Source organism: Panthera onca, chromosome B3, assembly GCF_046562875.1.
Source record: "Panthera onca isolate mPanOnc1 chromosome B3, mPanOnc1 haplotype 2, whole genome shotgun sequence".
NCBI lineage: Eukaryota > Metazoa > Chordata > Mammalia > Carnivora > Felidae > Panthera > Panthera onca.
Window position 1 is genome coordinate 61,099,739 of NC_138344.1, and position 13,166 is coordinate 61,112,904.

The window sequence follows — 13,166 nt, forward strand, 5'->3', positions numbered from 1 at the left end:
AGAACGGCAAGAATCCTACAGGCCTCGGAGCCCTGGGATTGAGGAGAGGAAGATGGATCCAGAAGGTGAAGGGGCCCAGGTCCCTTGCAGCTTTGATGTTTATTCTGTTCCTTTCTCCCCTCATTTGCTCCTCCTCCCTGTCCATGTGGTAAGATCTAGGGCAGCAGGTTTTCAACTTTAGTGCATGGGAAGAACCCGAGGTGTTTGTCCAAATGCAGAATCCTGGGCCCTGGCCCAAGAGAGTAATCGGTGGGGCCTGGGAATCTGCCGTTTTAACAGGAGATGGAACACTAATGAAGAGGGCTGAGATTGAAGTGGGAACCAAGGACCCAAGCACCCCCTGGAGATTCCAAGATGCCCTAAGAGGTGGAGGCAGACAGCTGCTGTGGTCTATTGAGTTCATTTATTGACTATTTATGACTCCTCATTTCCAGCCCCCATGGCTGAACCACCGATCTTGGCCCGTGTTTACCTGTAGACCACACACAGGGAGTACCCCACCCCAGTGGTCCAGCCCAGTTCACCAGGCTGGGGTCTTTCCCAGGAGGACTTGAGTCCAAAGCTGCAACCATTTAGAAAAGCTTCACCTGCCTCACCTGTGCCCTGCCTATTTCTCTCTTGGGGACATCCTGGGGCAGGACAGATTCCAGGACCCTGCCATCTGGCAACAGGTGCCCTGGACTTTTGGTTACTCTGAGACTCCTCTGGCACACGGGCTTCACAGCTGAGCCCAGCCAACTGTGCCCACAGGTGCCAATACCCCTCATTGGGCCAGAGAACATCGTGGATGGAGACCAGACACTCATCCTGGGACTCATCTGGGTCATCATTCTGCGTTTCCAGATTTCCCAAATCTGCCTGGACAGGGTATGTCCCAGCCCCCAACACCCAATCACCCAGCCCAGCCCCAGCCTCCCCTCAGGTCCCTGGGGACAGAGCTTTTCCACCTGTTAGGGTCCCCGCAGCAGACCCTGGCATTCACACAATTAATACCCACTCTTCAACCATGGGCAAAGGATTGAGAATGTCAGAGAGAGTGTAATATGTTGAAGTGACAACTAGGTTCACAAACTTCAGTCTGGGACAAGCCATTCACAAGTAAGGGGTTGAGGTGACTGCCAGTGCCTGCCTTTCCTGGTGACAACCAGTGCCAGTTCCTGACTGGTTCTTCCCTACTTGGCACTGAAACCCTGTAACTTCCATTACACCTCTAATATGCTGTTGGGAGAAATTAAACATGTGAAGGGCGTCCCAATCCCAGAAGTTTCCAAAGCCCCAGTCACCTGAAGACCAAAGACACCATCCCCTATCCTCCTCTGTTCTACCTTTTGTTTTCTCAGGACTGAATTGGAAAGAGCAAAAACATAAAGTCCTTATATTTATCAATTTTCATAACTTTTCCAATTGGGGTTTCCAAAACCCCACCTAAGACTCAATTCCAATGTGTTAGAAAAGCCAACCTAGAGGATGAAATCCGAATGAAAAGAAGCCACAGATCTGGCTCAAATCCCGGAGGACCCCTGAACCCCATGATCTGACTGTGAGCCCCGGGAGAACAGGAGATTTGCCTGGCTGTGTCCCCAGAGCCTAGGGCCTATGTGATGACTGAATGGATGGATGAATTTCTAGCTGGCCTCAAGCCCTTTCACGTAGCTACCCTCTCCTCCTCGGTCCCCCAAGCCAGCTCCAGGTGCCCCAGCTGCCCTTTCCCTGGGGGGGCAGCAGGTGCATCGTCTCCTGACCGGTCACCCTGCTCCCTGACCGCTCAGGCTCTGCTCCCTGAAAAACAGACAGAATTGGACCAGGCTGACTCTGTTCCCTCCCACGCCCATGCCTAGAACCTCTCCTGGTTCCTGTCTGCCAGCCTAGTCCAGCTACTTAGGGCATCTGCTCTAGGCCTGGACGCTTCGCCCTACACTGCTGCCCACCGAAGCTCCGGGGCCCTAAGGGCAAGAGAGGAGATGCAGCCTGCCCTGCTTTGATATTTTGAGTTTATAAATAGGAATTGGTGGAGAAGTGGAGCAAATGAAAGGAAGCACAAGTTGGGGGTGGAGGGGAAGGGAAGGAACTTTGGGGTGTGAGGGAGGGAGTGGGGGGAGGAGAGTACCACTGAGGCAGGAATGGAGGCTGGAGGGGGAGTAGAAGGGAGAAAGGAGGTGGGAAAGAAGCACTGAGAAGAGAGAGGGTGGGGCAGGGGTGGGGGCAGGTGGACCCGAGAGTACAGAACAAAGGAAATTCTTAGGAGGAGGAACAAGGAGGGTGGGAGGGGATTGAAACCCGGTGAAGATGTCCTTGCCCAGCGTGAAGAAGCAACTCAGACTCTGCCCTCAGCAGCCGTGTGAGGCATCGAGGCAGTAGACAGGTGAGCTGCCAGCCTTTCCTGGTCAGGCCAGTCCCTGTCCTGTCAGTGGAGGGATGCTGGGGAGCTTCCTAAATACTCCTCTGCACCTCCTCATGTCATCCCTAGAGTGGAAATAGTGTCGGCTTCCTAGGGCTGCGTGTGGGTGGTGGAGAGCCCTGTGCATGGGCCCTGGACCTGGCTGGAAGGCAGCCCAAGGGAACCTGGAGCCAGTCTAACAAACCCCAGCCTCAGTTCCCTGGGACCCAGGGTCAGTTAGCACAATGCCCCGCCCATCAGAAGGGCCGAGAAACACACTTCTTTGGAAGAAGAAGCTTTCTCTCTCAGCCCCAGTCCCTGCCCACCACAAATGAAATCAAGTAAAATCAGGTGCTCCGAATAGGGGGCAGTCTGCACCTGCCTCCAGGCGGCGGGGGGAGAAGGATCACAACCAGGCCTGACCCGCCTCTCCGGCGGCCTGCCGGCTCCGCTGCCTTCTCAGCTGTCGCATGCTGACCCACCATCCTGCCTGCCCTTCCAGGAGGAGTTTGGGGCCAGCGCAGCCCTACTGTCTGCCAAGGAAGCTCTGTTGGTCTGGTGCCAGCGGAAGACGGCCTGCTATGCCAATGTCAACATCACCGACTTCTCCCGCAGCTGGAGTGACGGACTCGGCTTCAGTGCCCTTATCCATGCACACAGGTGCGCGTGAGGGAGAGCAGACCCAGCACCCTCCCAGCCCGACCTGGCCTGAGGCCGGCTTCAGCCTCCCTCCTGGAGGCCTTCACCACCAAGCCAACTACCGAGAATGGGCTTGGGTCCTCAACCTGCTCATCTCCCACATCCCTCTGGGCCCTGAACCCTGGACCTGGGAGTAGAGATGGCTGATGGCCAAGGCCCTCGCCCTTTCCTAGGAAACCTCATGGAATTGGCCAGGTTTGCCTTGACCCCTGCCTTTCTCCAATGTCTGTGTCATCGCTGACTCTATTCTCAGTCCTCTCCCTCGCAAGTACCTACCCTTTTGAGCTTCTCCCCCTACCCACAAGCCAGGCCCCTGAGCGAAATTAGCCTTCCTCTCTCTACAGGTGCCCTATTCCTTCATTAGGGTCTCAGGTTACCGGCAGGGGAAACCAATACCCGGGTGGCCAATAGGAGCTTGCTTGCCTTTGTAACAAGTCCACTTAAACCCAAGCAGTAAATTTCTCTGGTGAAGAGCTTTGCCTGCTTTCTGTCCAGGCCAGACCTGCTTGACTACTGCTCCCTGCGTCCCGAGCGCCCACTACACAACCTCGACTTGGCTTTCCGTGTAGCTGAGCAGGAGCTGGGCATTGCTCAGCTGCTGGACCCCGAGGACGTGGCTGCTCTCCAGCCCGATGAACGCTCCATCATGACCTACGTCTCCCTCTACTACCACCACTTCTCCCGCCTGCACCACGAGCAGACTGTCCAGAGGAGACTCGCTAAGGTTGGTGAAAGAGCAGAGGTGGCCTCGAGGAGAGATGAGCATGGGCTCTGGAGTCAGACCTAGGTTTAAAGCCTGCATCTGCCACTTCCTAGTTGTGTGGCCTTGGCCATGTCCCCTAACTTTACCGTGCGTCCTCTGTCCATTGGAGCCCATAATGCTTGGGGTGACAGAAGGCTGCTATGAGTGCTTGGGAGTGTGAGCACAGTGCCTGGCAAACAGGGAAAGCCAGGTGAGCACCATCATCTCCAGTCCCTCCCCTCTCCCCCTGCTCGTAGGCTGTTAAGCCCCTAATGAGATTGAAAGGCTCAGAGAGCCAGACTCTGCAAGGACAAGCACAGAAGCAGCTGTGCTGGGCGCAGCCCATGTTTTCGGGGCTCTCATACTCTGGGCACAGCGGCAGGCATGGAAGCCTGGGGAGGCTGTTCTCAGGGTTGGTGTCTCGGTTGGGCATGGGGGAGAAGATCCAGGCCAAGGGCTCTGAGCTGTTTTAGGGATGTGGGGGCCTCAGGAAAGGGAAAGGTGGCTCAGAAAAAGAATAGTATTCCCCAGAAGTGAGGCCAAATGGGGTAAAATAAGATGGAGGAAAACAGGGCGGGTGCCCGACACTCCTGGGTCTAAGTGTGCAATGCAGGCAAACCTGATTCTCTGGGGGCTGGGAGGACCCCACTTTAGTGCAACCTCAGCTAGGGGAAAGAGCCTCCACCCACCTGGGCAACGTTGGCAGTCACCGAGCATCCAAAAGGGGAGCACCTCCATTCCAGGGCCTGCCCCGAGGTGCTGCCCGAGGCCTTCCCGTGCCTCCCCCAGATCCTGCTTCAGCTCCAGGAGACAGAGGAGCTGCAGACCCAGTACGAGCAGCTGGTGGCCGACCTGCTGCGCTGGATTGCAGAGAAGGAGGTGCAGCTAGAGGCACGGGATTTCCCAGACTCCCTGCCTGCCATGCGTCAGCTACTGGTGGCCTTTGCCTTCTTCCACACCCAGGAGAAGCCACCACGGCTGCAGCAGCGAGGGGCCATAGAGGCCCTGCTCTTCCGGCTGCAGACGTCACTCCGAGCCCAGAATCGCAGGCTCTTCCTGCCTCACGAGGGCCTGGGCCCCGCAGAGCTGTCCCAGCGCTGGGCAGTCCTGGAGCGGGCAGAGGCCTCAAGAAGCCAGGCCCTGCTGCGGAGGATCCTACAGCTAGAGCGGCTGGAAACCCTGGCCCGGCGCTTCCAGCGCAAGGCAGCCCTCAGGGAGAACTTTCTGACGGACACAGAGCAAATGTTGGACCAGGCCACAGCTGCCGCCCCGCCAGCCAGCCTGGCCACAGTGGACGCAGCTGCCCAGAGACTGGGCATGCTGGAGGCCAGCATCCTGCCCCAGGAGGGGCGCTTCCAGGCCCTGGCCGAGATCGCAGACATCCTTCAGCAGGAGCAGCACCATGGCTGGGCAGATGTGGCCCGCAGGTGAGCCTGGGGTGCGGAAATCATCCTCAAAACAGGCTAAGGCCTTCCTATCATATTCCTATGTTTACCTGTGCCCATTCCTGGCCATAGAGGTCTGATCTATAGGTTCAGGGCTCTCTTTAAAAGATCTAACTCCCACCGATGCCTGAAGTTCCAGCACCCTCAATTCCCCATTTTTAGTAAAGCACTGCCCTTTCTAGATACTTCTTATCAACTCATTCACTGAACAAGTATTTGTTGTCTACTACGTCCCAAGCACAGTTCTAGGCACTGGAGATTGAGTAGTGAGGAGGAGAAACCATAATGCCTCCCCTCACAGAGCTTACACACTACTAAGGAAAACAGACAAATTAAAATAGATACATAGTACGTGCAATAGTGATTTAAAAAAATGGTAACAAAAGATAGGGGATTATGAGGTGCCAACATGGGGGGTGGGGGTTAGATCAGGTGGCCAGAGGAGACTGACTTTTGAGCAAAGACCAGGAAGAAGCAGAGACCAGAAGAGGGGGCCAGCTGTAGAGATACGGGGACACACTATACCAGGCATAGGGAAGGCGCATGCCTGCCATGTTTGGAAAATAGCATGGAGGCCACTGTTGGTCAAAGTTAACAAGTAGTGGTTGAGGTCAAGGAGATACAGGAGCAAAGGGTGGGGGCAGAGATCGTGCTGGGATCTGTAGGACACAGTAAAGATGGGATTTACTCACAGAAGGATGGGGAATTCAACACGGGAGGGCTGGAATGAAGGAGTGGCACAATCTGACTCCTGTTCGACAATGATCGTTCTGGATGCCATGTCAGGCACAGACTGAAGGGACAGAAGCAAAGACCACTTATGCAGCTATTGCAATAATCTAGGCCAGAGAAGCAATGCAGGTGATGAGAAATGGTGGGATTTTGCATATATTTTGAATCCAAGAGGATTTACAGACAGATCAGATGGGGGTGTGAGAAATTCAGTTATCAAGCCCTTTAGCCCAGGCACCTAGAAGGATGGAGTTGCTATCATCGGAGATGGAGATTGGAAAGGTTTGGGGGCCCTGTTGGCCTGAGCCACACAGACCCTCCATCTAGCTTCTCTGCCTGTGTTTAAGAAGCAGGAACACAGTGCCCCGACAGCCATAGGCTAGAATGCTCCAAGCCCCCAGTCACTGGGCTCAGGCTCCTCCATGACAGCCAAGCACCCCCACCAGGTGTAGACCCCAAGGTGGCTTCCCTATCCCAGCCCAGTGAAGACCCCACCCCACCCCTTATTTTCACATCCTCCAGGCAACTGGAGATCACTGGGCGCTGGGAGCAACTCCTTCGGCGTCTCCAAGGGCAGAAGAAGCAGATGGCAGGTGTGCAAGCTGTGCTGAGCCTGCTGCAGGAGGTGGAGACTGCCTCCAACCAGCTCAAGGAGCTACAGGTGGGCCCTGGACCAGCAGGCCCCTGGGTGACACAGCACCAACACTTGTGATGACCCAGCACTCTGGGACAGCAGTGATCACTTGTCCATCCCTGGCCAGGTGCTGGCCAGCTCCACGGCCTGTGGGCAGCAGCTGGCTGAGACCGTGGAGCTGCTGCAGAAGCATGACCTGCTGGAGGCCCAGGTCTCAGCCCACGGGGCCCATGTGCGCCATCTTGGCCTCCAGACCTCGCAGCTGGACTCCTCCCTGGGTACTACTGTGGAGGTGCTGCAGGCCAAGGCCCAGGCACTGGCCCAGCTTCACGGGAGCCTGGTGTCTCTTCTAAGGGCCCGGTAAGAGCTCACCCAGCTCTCCTACCTTCTCTAGAACTTTTCTGGAACCCAATTTACCTCCTGCCCTGGTTAAAATACTGCTAACTTGGCAACTTCCTCCACATTGACCTTCACCTCTAAGTCTTCTGTTCCCTGTTATCAGGAAAAAGAAAACTCCTATCTAAGGGGGAGTGTCTGAGCCTGGTGGGGAGCCCCCTCCCCAGTCCCTTTGGTGCCCCTTGCCATCCCTCAGGCGCACCTTGCTGGAGCAGACCCTGCAGCAGGCAGAGTTCCTGCACAACTGTGAGGAGGAGGAAACCTGGTTGAGGGAGCACGAACAGCTGGTGGAGGATGAAGCCCTGGGCCGGGACCTTAGCCAGATCAGAGCAGCCCTGCAGAAACACAAGGTACGTGTGACCCTGTGCCCTGCCCCAGTCCCCACCTGGCCCTTCCCTTTCCTTCCCTTCACCCAGCTCTGTACCCTGCCAGGCCCTGGAAGTCGAGCTCCGCCACCACCAGGCCATGTGCACTGATCTCGTGCGGAGGGGATGCGACCTGGGAGCCCGCGGGCACCCCACGTGGCCAGACCCCAGGGAGCGGGCCCAGGCACTGCAGGGCGCGTGGCAGCGGCTCCGGGCCTCCACAGCCAGGCGGGGCGCTCGGCTGCAGGCGGCTATGCTTGTCCAGGAGGTAGTTAGGCTGCGGACGCAGGGGTGGCCGGGCAGGCGTGTGGGGTCGGCCGCGTGCCCAGCCTGCCCTCCTGCCCGCAGTACTTCAGTGATGCGGCTGACGCGGCCTCGTGGCTGCGGGAGCAGCAGTCGGCCCTGGAGAGCGTGTCCCGCGGGCGGGACCAGACGGCCGCAGAGGCCCTGCTGCTGCGCCACCAGCGACTGGAGCGTAGCCTGCACGCCTTCGGGACGGAGCTACGGCGACTGGACGAGCAGGCGCGGGCGGCCGCAACCCAAGTGTCGCTTACCGTACGTGTGGGACGGCAAGGATCCAGAACTACAGGCCTCCAGCACAAAATGCACATGTGGTCTGAGTACTATGCCCCCTCTCCCATGCCCACACACAGAGGGTGGAAATGGGAGGGCTTTTGTGGCCCCTGACCTGGGAACCTTCGCTTCCGGCTTGGGGTGCCCCACCCCTCCTCAGCAACTTCTTATTGGCTGCCTCAGTCCGATTAGTGGAATCTTGTCTGCATGCTTGTAGAAGTCATCCGAGGATAGTTTGGTTTTGCTCATTTTGCCCACCAGTTTCCATGCATTAATGGGGTCCCTCCTGGAACCACCCCAGGTACAACCATTGGCCCCACCCTGCCAAGCCTCGTGTTTAGGGGAATCCCCTCTGGACACACTGCCCTGTGTCCTGTCAGCACAGGTGGTATCTGCCCTGAGCTCTCCAAAGGAAGGCCCGAGGAACCTCCGGACCTGGAGTGAGGTTTCCTGCCACTCTGGGCCCCCAAGCACTCAGAAGATGGTCCTCTCCGCTGAGCTTGACCCTGACTTTGACCCTAACACCATACTCCAGACACAGGACTGCTTGAACCAGGACTATGAGGGCCTGGGGGGCCTGGCAAAGGTAAGTAACACTTCTTGTTCAAGAAATGTTCATGGAACACCTACTCTGTACTGGACCCTGAACCGGGAGTCCAGAGACAGAGCAGTTGACTGGACGTGCTCACTGCCCCCAAGGAGTTTACACAGGCAGAGAAGAGGAGAAACAGGTCATTAGATGGTGGTGGGTGTGATGGAAGCCCAGGTCAGGCTGGGAGTCAGGGAGGGCATCTCTGAGGGGAGGCCATTTAGGCTGTGACTGGAACAAGGAGAGGTTGAGAGCAGGCAAAGCCAGGGGGAGGGCAGGAGAGATGGGGGAGACCATACCCTAGGCAGTACCTATCGCCAGGCAGGCAGGAGGCCCTGGAGGAGTAAAGACCAGAGTGCCTGGAGCCTGGAAGTGAAGCTGAGAGTGGCAGATGGCTGGAGGAGAGCCTGGAGGGGAGAAGGGCGGGGCTAGGCAGCGCCAGGTCCCACAGAAGTGTGACTTGTCCCTAAGAGCCAAGGGCTAGATCAAAAGAGCACACTCTACCAGGGCCCTTGACCTGACATCAAGCTCTTGTCAGCTCCTTCCCCTGGACCTCCAACAGAGGGCGCAGGGCCCAGCAGTGGGGCAGGGGACTTCTCTCATCCTGGGGGGAAGGGTATGGAGTCCTGCTCTGAGTGCCCTAGGGGGAAACTGGCCCTTGCCCCAACCTTGGGCCGGCCTCTCCTCAGCACCGCAGAGCTCAGTTGGAGGAGGCAGTGGCCCTATTTGGCTTCTATGACTCATGTGGAGAGCTGCAGTCATGGCTGGAGAACCAGACCGCACTGCTCCAAATGCTGCAGCCCCAGGCGGATGACTTGGAAGCCACGCGGCTCAAGTATAAGGTACTGCCCCTGTGGAGCCAAGGTGGGCGTCTTGGCTGCTTGGCCCTGCGGCCTTTCCGAATTCCTGTCCTTCTCCCTCCCCGCCTGCTCCTGCCTCTCCGTTATTCACTCCTGTGTCCCACTTCTCCATGTTAACTGTAGTCTTGTCTGGGAAGAAGAAGCAAGGGATCTGGCCTTGAATTATTTTGTTTTTATTGAGGTATAATTGATACACAACCTGATAGTAGTTGGAGGTATGCAACATAATGGTATGTCTGTGTATTGTGAAATGTACCCCACAGTGAGTCTAGTTAGCATCCACCCCCACACATAGTTACAGAATTTTCTTCTTGTAATGAGAACTTTCAAGATGGACTCTATTAGCAACTTTCAAAAATGCAACACAGGATTATTAACTATAGTCTCCAAACTATATATTCCATCCCCATGATTTACTTAAATTATAGCTAGAAATTGGCACTTTTTGACCCCCTTTACTCATTTCACCCACCGCATAATGCCATCTTTTGGCATAATGCCATCTTTTGTACAGTGGTATATATATCACATTTGGTTTTGATTTTATTTTTTAATAAATGTTTATTCACTTTTGAGAGAGAGAGAGAGAGAGAGAGAGAGAGAGCATGAGTAGGGGAGGGGCAGAGAGAGAGGAGGACAGAGGATCCAAAGTGGGCTGGTGAGCCTGGTGTGGGGCTCTAACTCACAAACCATGAGATCATGACCTGAGACAAAGTCAGACGCTCAACCAACTAAGCCACCCAGGTGCCCCTCTTTTTTTTTTTTTTAAGGTTTATTATTTATTTTGAAAGAAAGCATGTGTACACCCACCAGCTCTCAATCAGGGTAGGAGCAGAGAGGGAGGGAGAAAGCAAGAATCCCAAGCAGGCTCCCTGATATCAGCACACAGCCAGACTGGGGGCTCAATCTCACAAACCAAACAGTGAGATTGTGACCTGAGCTGAAATCAAGAATCAGAAGCTTAACCAACTGAGCCACCCAGGCACCCCTTTGCCACATTTTCTTTGTCCATCCATCACTGGACGCTAGGTTGCTTCCATATGTTGGCTATTGTAAATAATGCCTCTATGATTATGGGGGTGTAGCTATCTTTTCAAATTAGTGTCTTCATTTTCTTTGGATTAAATACCCAGACGTGAAATTGCTGAATCATAGGCTGGATCTATTTTTCATTTTTTGAGGAACCTCTGTATTATTTTCCATAGTTGCTGCACCAGTTTATATTCCTACCAACACAATGGCTTCCTTTTTTCCACCTTCTTGCCAACACTTATTTCTAGCCATTTTTTAATCTTTTATTTAAGAAAAATTTGTTTAACGTTCATTTTTGAGAGAGAGACAGAGACAGAGTGTGAGCCGGGGAGGAGTAGAGAGAGAGGGAGACACAGAATCTGAAGCAGGCTCCAGGCTCTGAGCTGTCAGCACAGAGCCCGATGCAGGGCTCAAGCCCACAAACTGTGGATTATGACCTGAACTGAAGTCTGACGGTTAACCGACTGAGCCACCCAGGAGCCCCTCTAACCTTTTTTTTTTTTTTTTTTTTTTGAGAGAGAGTATGCACAAGCTGGGGTGGGACAGAGAGATAGAAATTCTGAAGCAGGCTCCACACTGACAGCAGAGACCCCAACGTGGGGCTCAAATTCACGAACCATGACATCATACCTGAACCAAAGCTAGATGCTTAACGAGCTGAGCCACCCAGGTGCCCCTATTTATAGTCTTTTTGAAAACAACCATCCTGACTGGTGTGAGGTGACATCTTGCTGTTATTGTGATCTGATAAGGGTTGATGCTGAACATCTTTTCCTGTGTCTGTTGGCCACCTGTATGTCATCTTTGGAGAAATGTCTGTTCAGGTCCTCTGCCTGTTTTGCAAGCAGATTATTTGTTTTGGGTGTTGTATTTATTGTTGTGTACGGTCTAAGATAGGGATCCAGTTTCATATTTTGCACATGGCTGTCCAGTTTTCCCAACACCATTTATTGACGAGACTATCTCTTCCCCATTCTTGGCTCCTTTGTCATAAATTAAGCAACTGTATGTGCACGGGTTTATTTCTGGGCTCTCTATTCTGTTCCACTGATCTATTTGTTTTTATGTCAATACCACATTATTTTGATCATTATAAATAATTACTACAGTTTACTATAGTAAACTATACAGTTTGAAATCAGGGAGTGTGCTGCCTTAACTGATGTCTTGAGAAAGACTTTCTTTTTCTCAAGATTGTTTTGGCTATTCCACACAAATTTTAGGATTTTGCATTTCCGTACAAGTTTTAGGATTGTTCTATATCTGTGAAAAATGCTATTAGAATTTTTATCAGGATTATAGTAAATGTATAGATTGCTTTGAGTGGTTTAGACATTTTAACAATGTTAATTCTTCTAATCCATGTGCACAGAATATATTTCCATTTGTGGGTTTGTTTTTTTTTTCCCAACTTCTTTCATTGATGTTTTCAGTGTACAGGTCTTTTATCTCTTCAGTTACTTATTTGTAGGTTGTTTTTTTTTTTTTAATGCAATTGTAAATGAGATTGTTTTCTTAATTTCTCTTTCTGGTGATTCATTCATTATTAGTGTATAGAAATGCAAAATATTCCTTTATATTGATTTTGTACCTTGAAACTTTACTGAATTCATTTATTCTAACACTTCGTTGGTGGAATCTTTAGGGTTTTCTATATATAATACCACGTCATCTGCAAATAATAACAGTTTTATTTCTTGCTTTATAATTTGGATACCTAGCCTTGAATTTTTAAAGGGCCCTCCCAGCCCTTTAAGGACAGAGACCCCAGTCCTTCCAGAGGGATGCTGCTCAGACACCTGCACAGCAGAGCATATCAGGTCATTTGTAGTCTTGAGTGCGGTGTGGGAAGAGAAGAAACTCAGGCCCTGGGTCTTCCTTTCCCCAGAACTTCCTCACTGCCCTGGCTATGGGAAGGGGCTGCTTGACTGAGGTCAGCAGCTCTGCTGAGCAGCTGAAGCAGAGATGTCCTGAAGATGCTCCCAGAATTCAGCAACAGCAGGAAGAACTGAGCCAGAGGTAAGACGGAGGGAGCACAGAGCAGTGGGGACAGGCTGGATGCTTTGCCTGGGCCTGCACGCCTGCTGATGTGCCTCTAGAGATGCCAGGAGGAAACACCGGACATGTCAGAGACAGGAGAGGGCATGGGGACAGGCAGCCCGGCAGCAGCTATTGTGTGAACCCCCGGCCGCGGCCCCAGTATGGCTGTGGAGATGTCCCTGTGACAGAGACATCCCTGTTCGCTCTGCTCAGGTGGGGGCAGCTGGAAGCCCTGAAGAAAGAGAAGGAAATGCAGCTGGCACGCACCACGGACGTGTGCAGTTTTCTGCACAAGTGCAGATCCACACAGGTCCAACTGCGAGACCTGATACTCCGTCTGGAAACCCTGGAGCTGGGGCAGTCAGAGGACAGCCACCGCGTCCTGCAGCTGGCCCAGCAGAAGATGCCGGCACTGGAGAGAAGCGTGTACCACTTGCAGAGGATCACCATAAGGTACGGCCTGGGTTTGGGCCCTGGGAGGCAGGGGAGGACTGAGCAGGGTTGTGGCATGAGGAATGGGACAGAAATTGGAGGACAGGCTGGATGTGCTGTCTGAAGGGCAGGGGCACAGGTGGGGACACGGCATGAGAAAATGCTCATGGGGAAAGGGTAGGCCACACAGGCTTGCTGTCCCACGGTGAGGGGGAGGCAGGAGTGCAGAGTCAACACCACTTTGCCTGGG

At 53.7% G+C, this 13,166-nt stretch overlaps 1 protein-coding gene across 1 annotated transcript in view; it reads left to right on the plus strand.

Annotated features, from left to right (window-relative positions):
* Positions 1-13,166, plus strand: part of SPTBN5 (spectrin beta, non-erythrocytic 5) — a 45,495-nt gene that overhangs the window by 3,177 nt on the left and 29,152 nt on the right. The window contains exons 3-15 of the mRNA XM_060618859.3: positions 751-867; positions 2,880-3,037; positions 3,572-3,800; positions 4,608-5,245; positions 6,518-6,656; positions 6,757-6,989; positions 7,222-7,375; positions 7,458-7,658; positions 7,739-7,945; positions 8,349-8,549; positions 9,242-9,394; positions 12,333-12,463; positions 12,698-12,937. Of these exons, the coding sequence (XP_060474842.3) occupies positions 751-867; positions 2,880-3,037; positions 3,572-3,800; positions 4,608-5,245; positions 6,518-6,656; positions 6,757-6,989; positions 7,222-7,375; positions 7,458-7,658; positions 7,739-7,945; positions 8,349-8,549; positions 9,242-9,394; positions 12,333-12,463; positions 12,698-12,937 (2,801 nt within the window). The remainder of the gene's footprint in view (positions 1-750; positions 868-2,879; positions 3,038-3,571; positions 3,801-4,607; positions 5,246-6,517; positions 6,657-6,756; positions 6,990-7,221; positions 7,376-7,457; positions 7,659-7,738; positions 7,946-8,348; positions 8,550-9,241; positions 9,395-12,332; positions 12,464-12,697; positions 12,938-13,166) is intronic.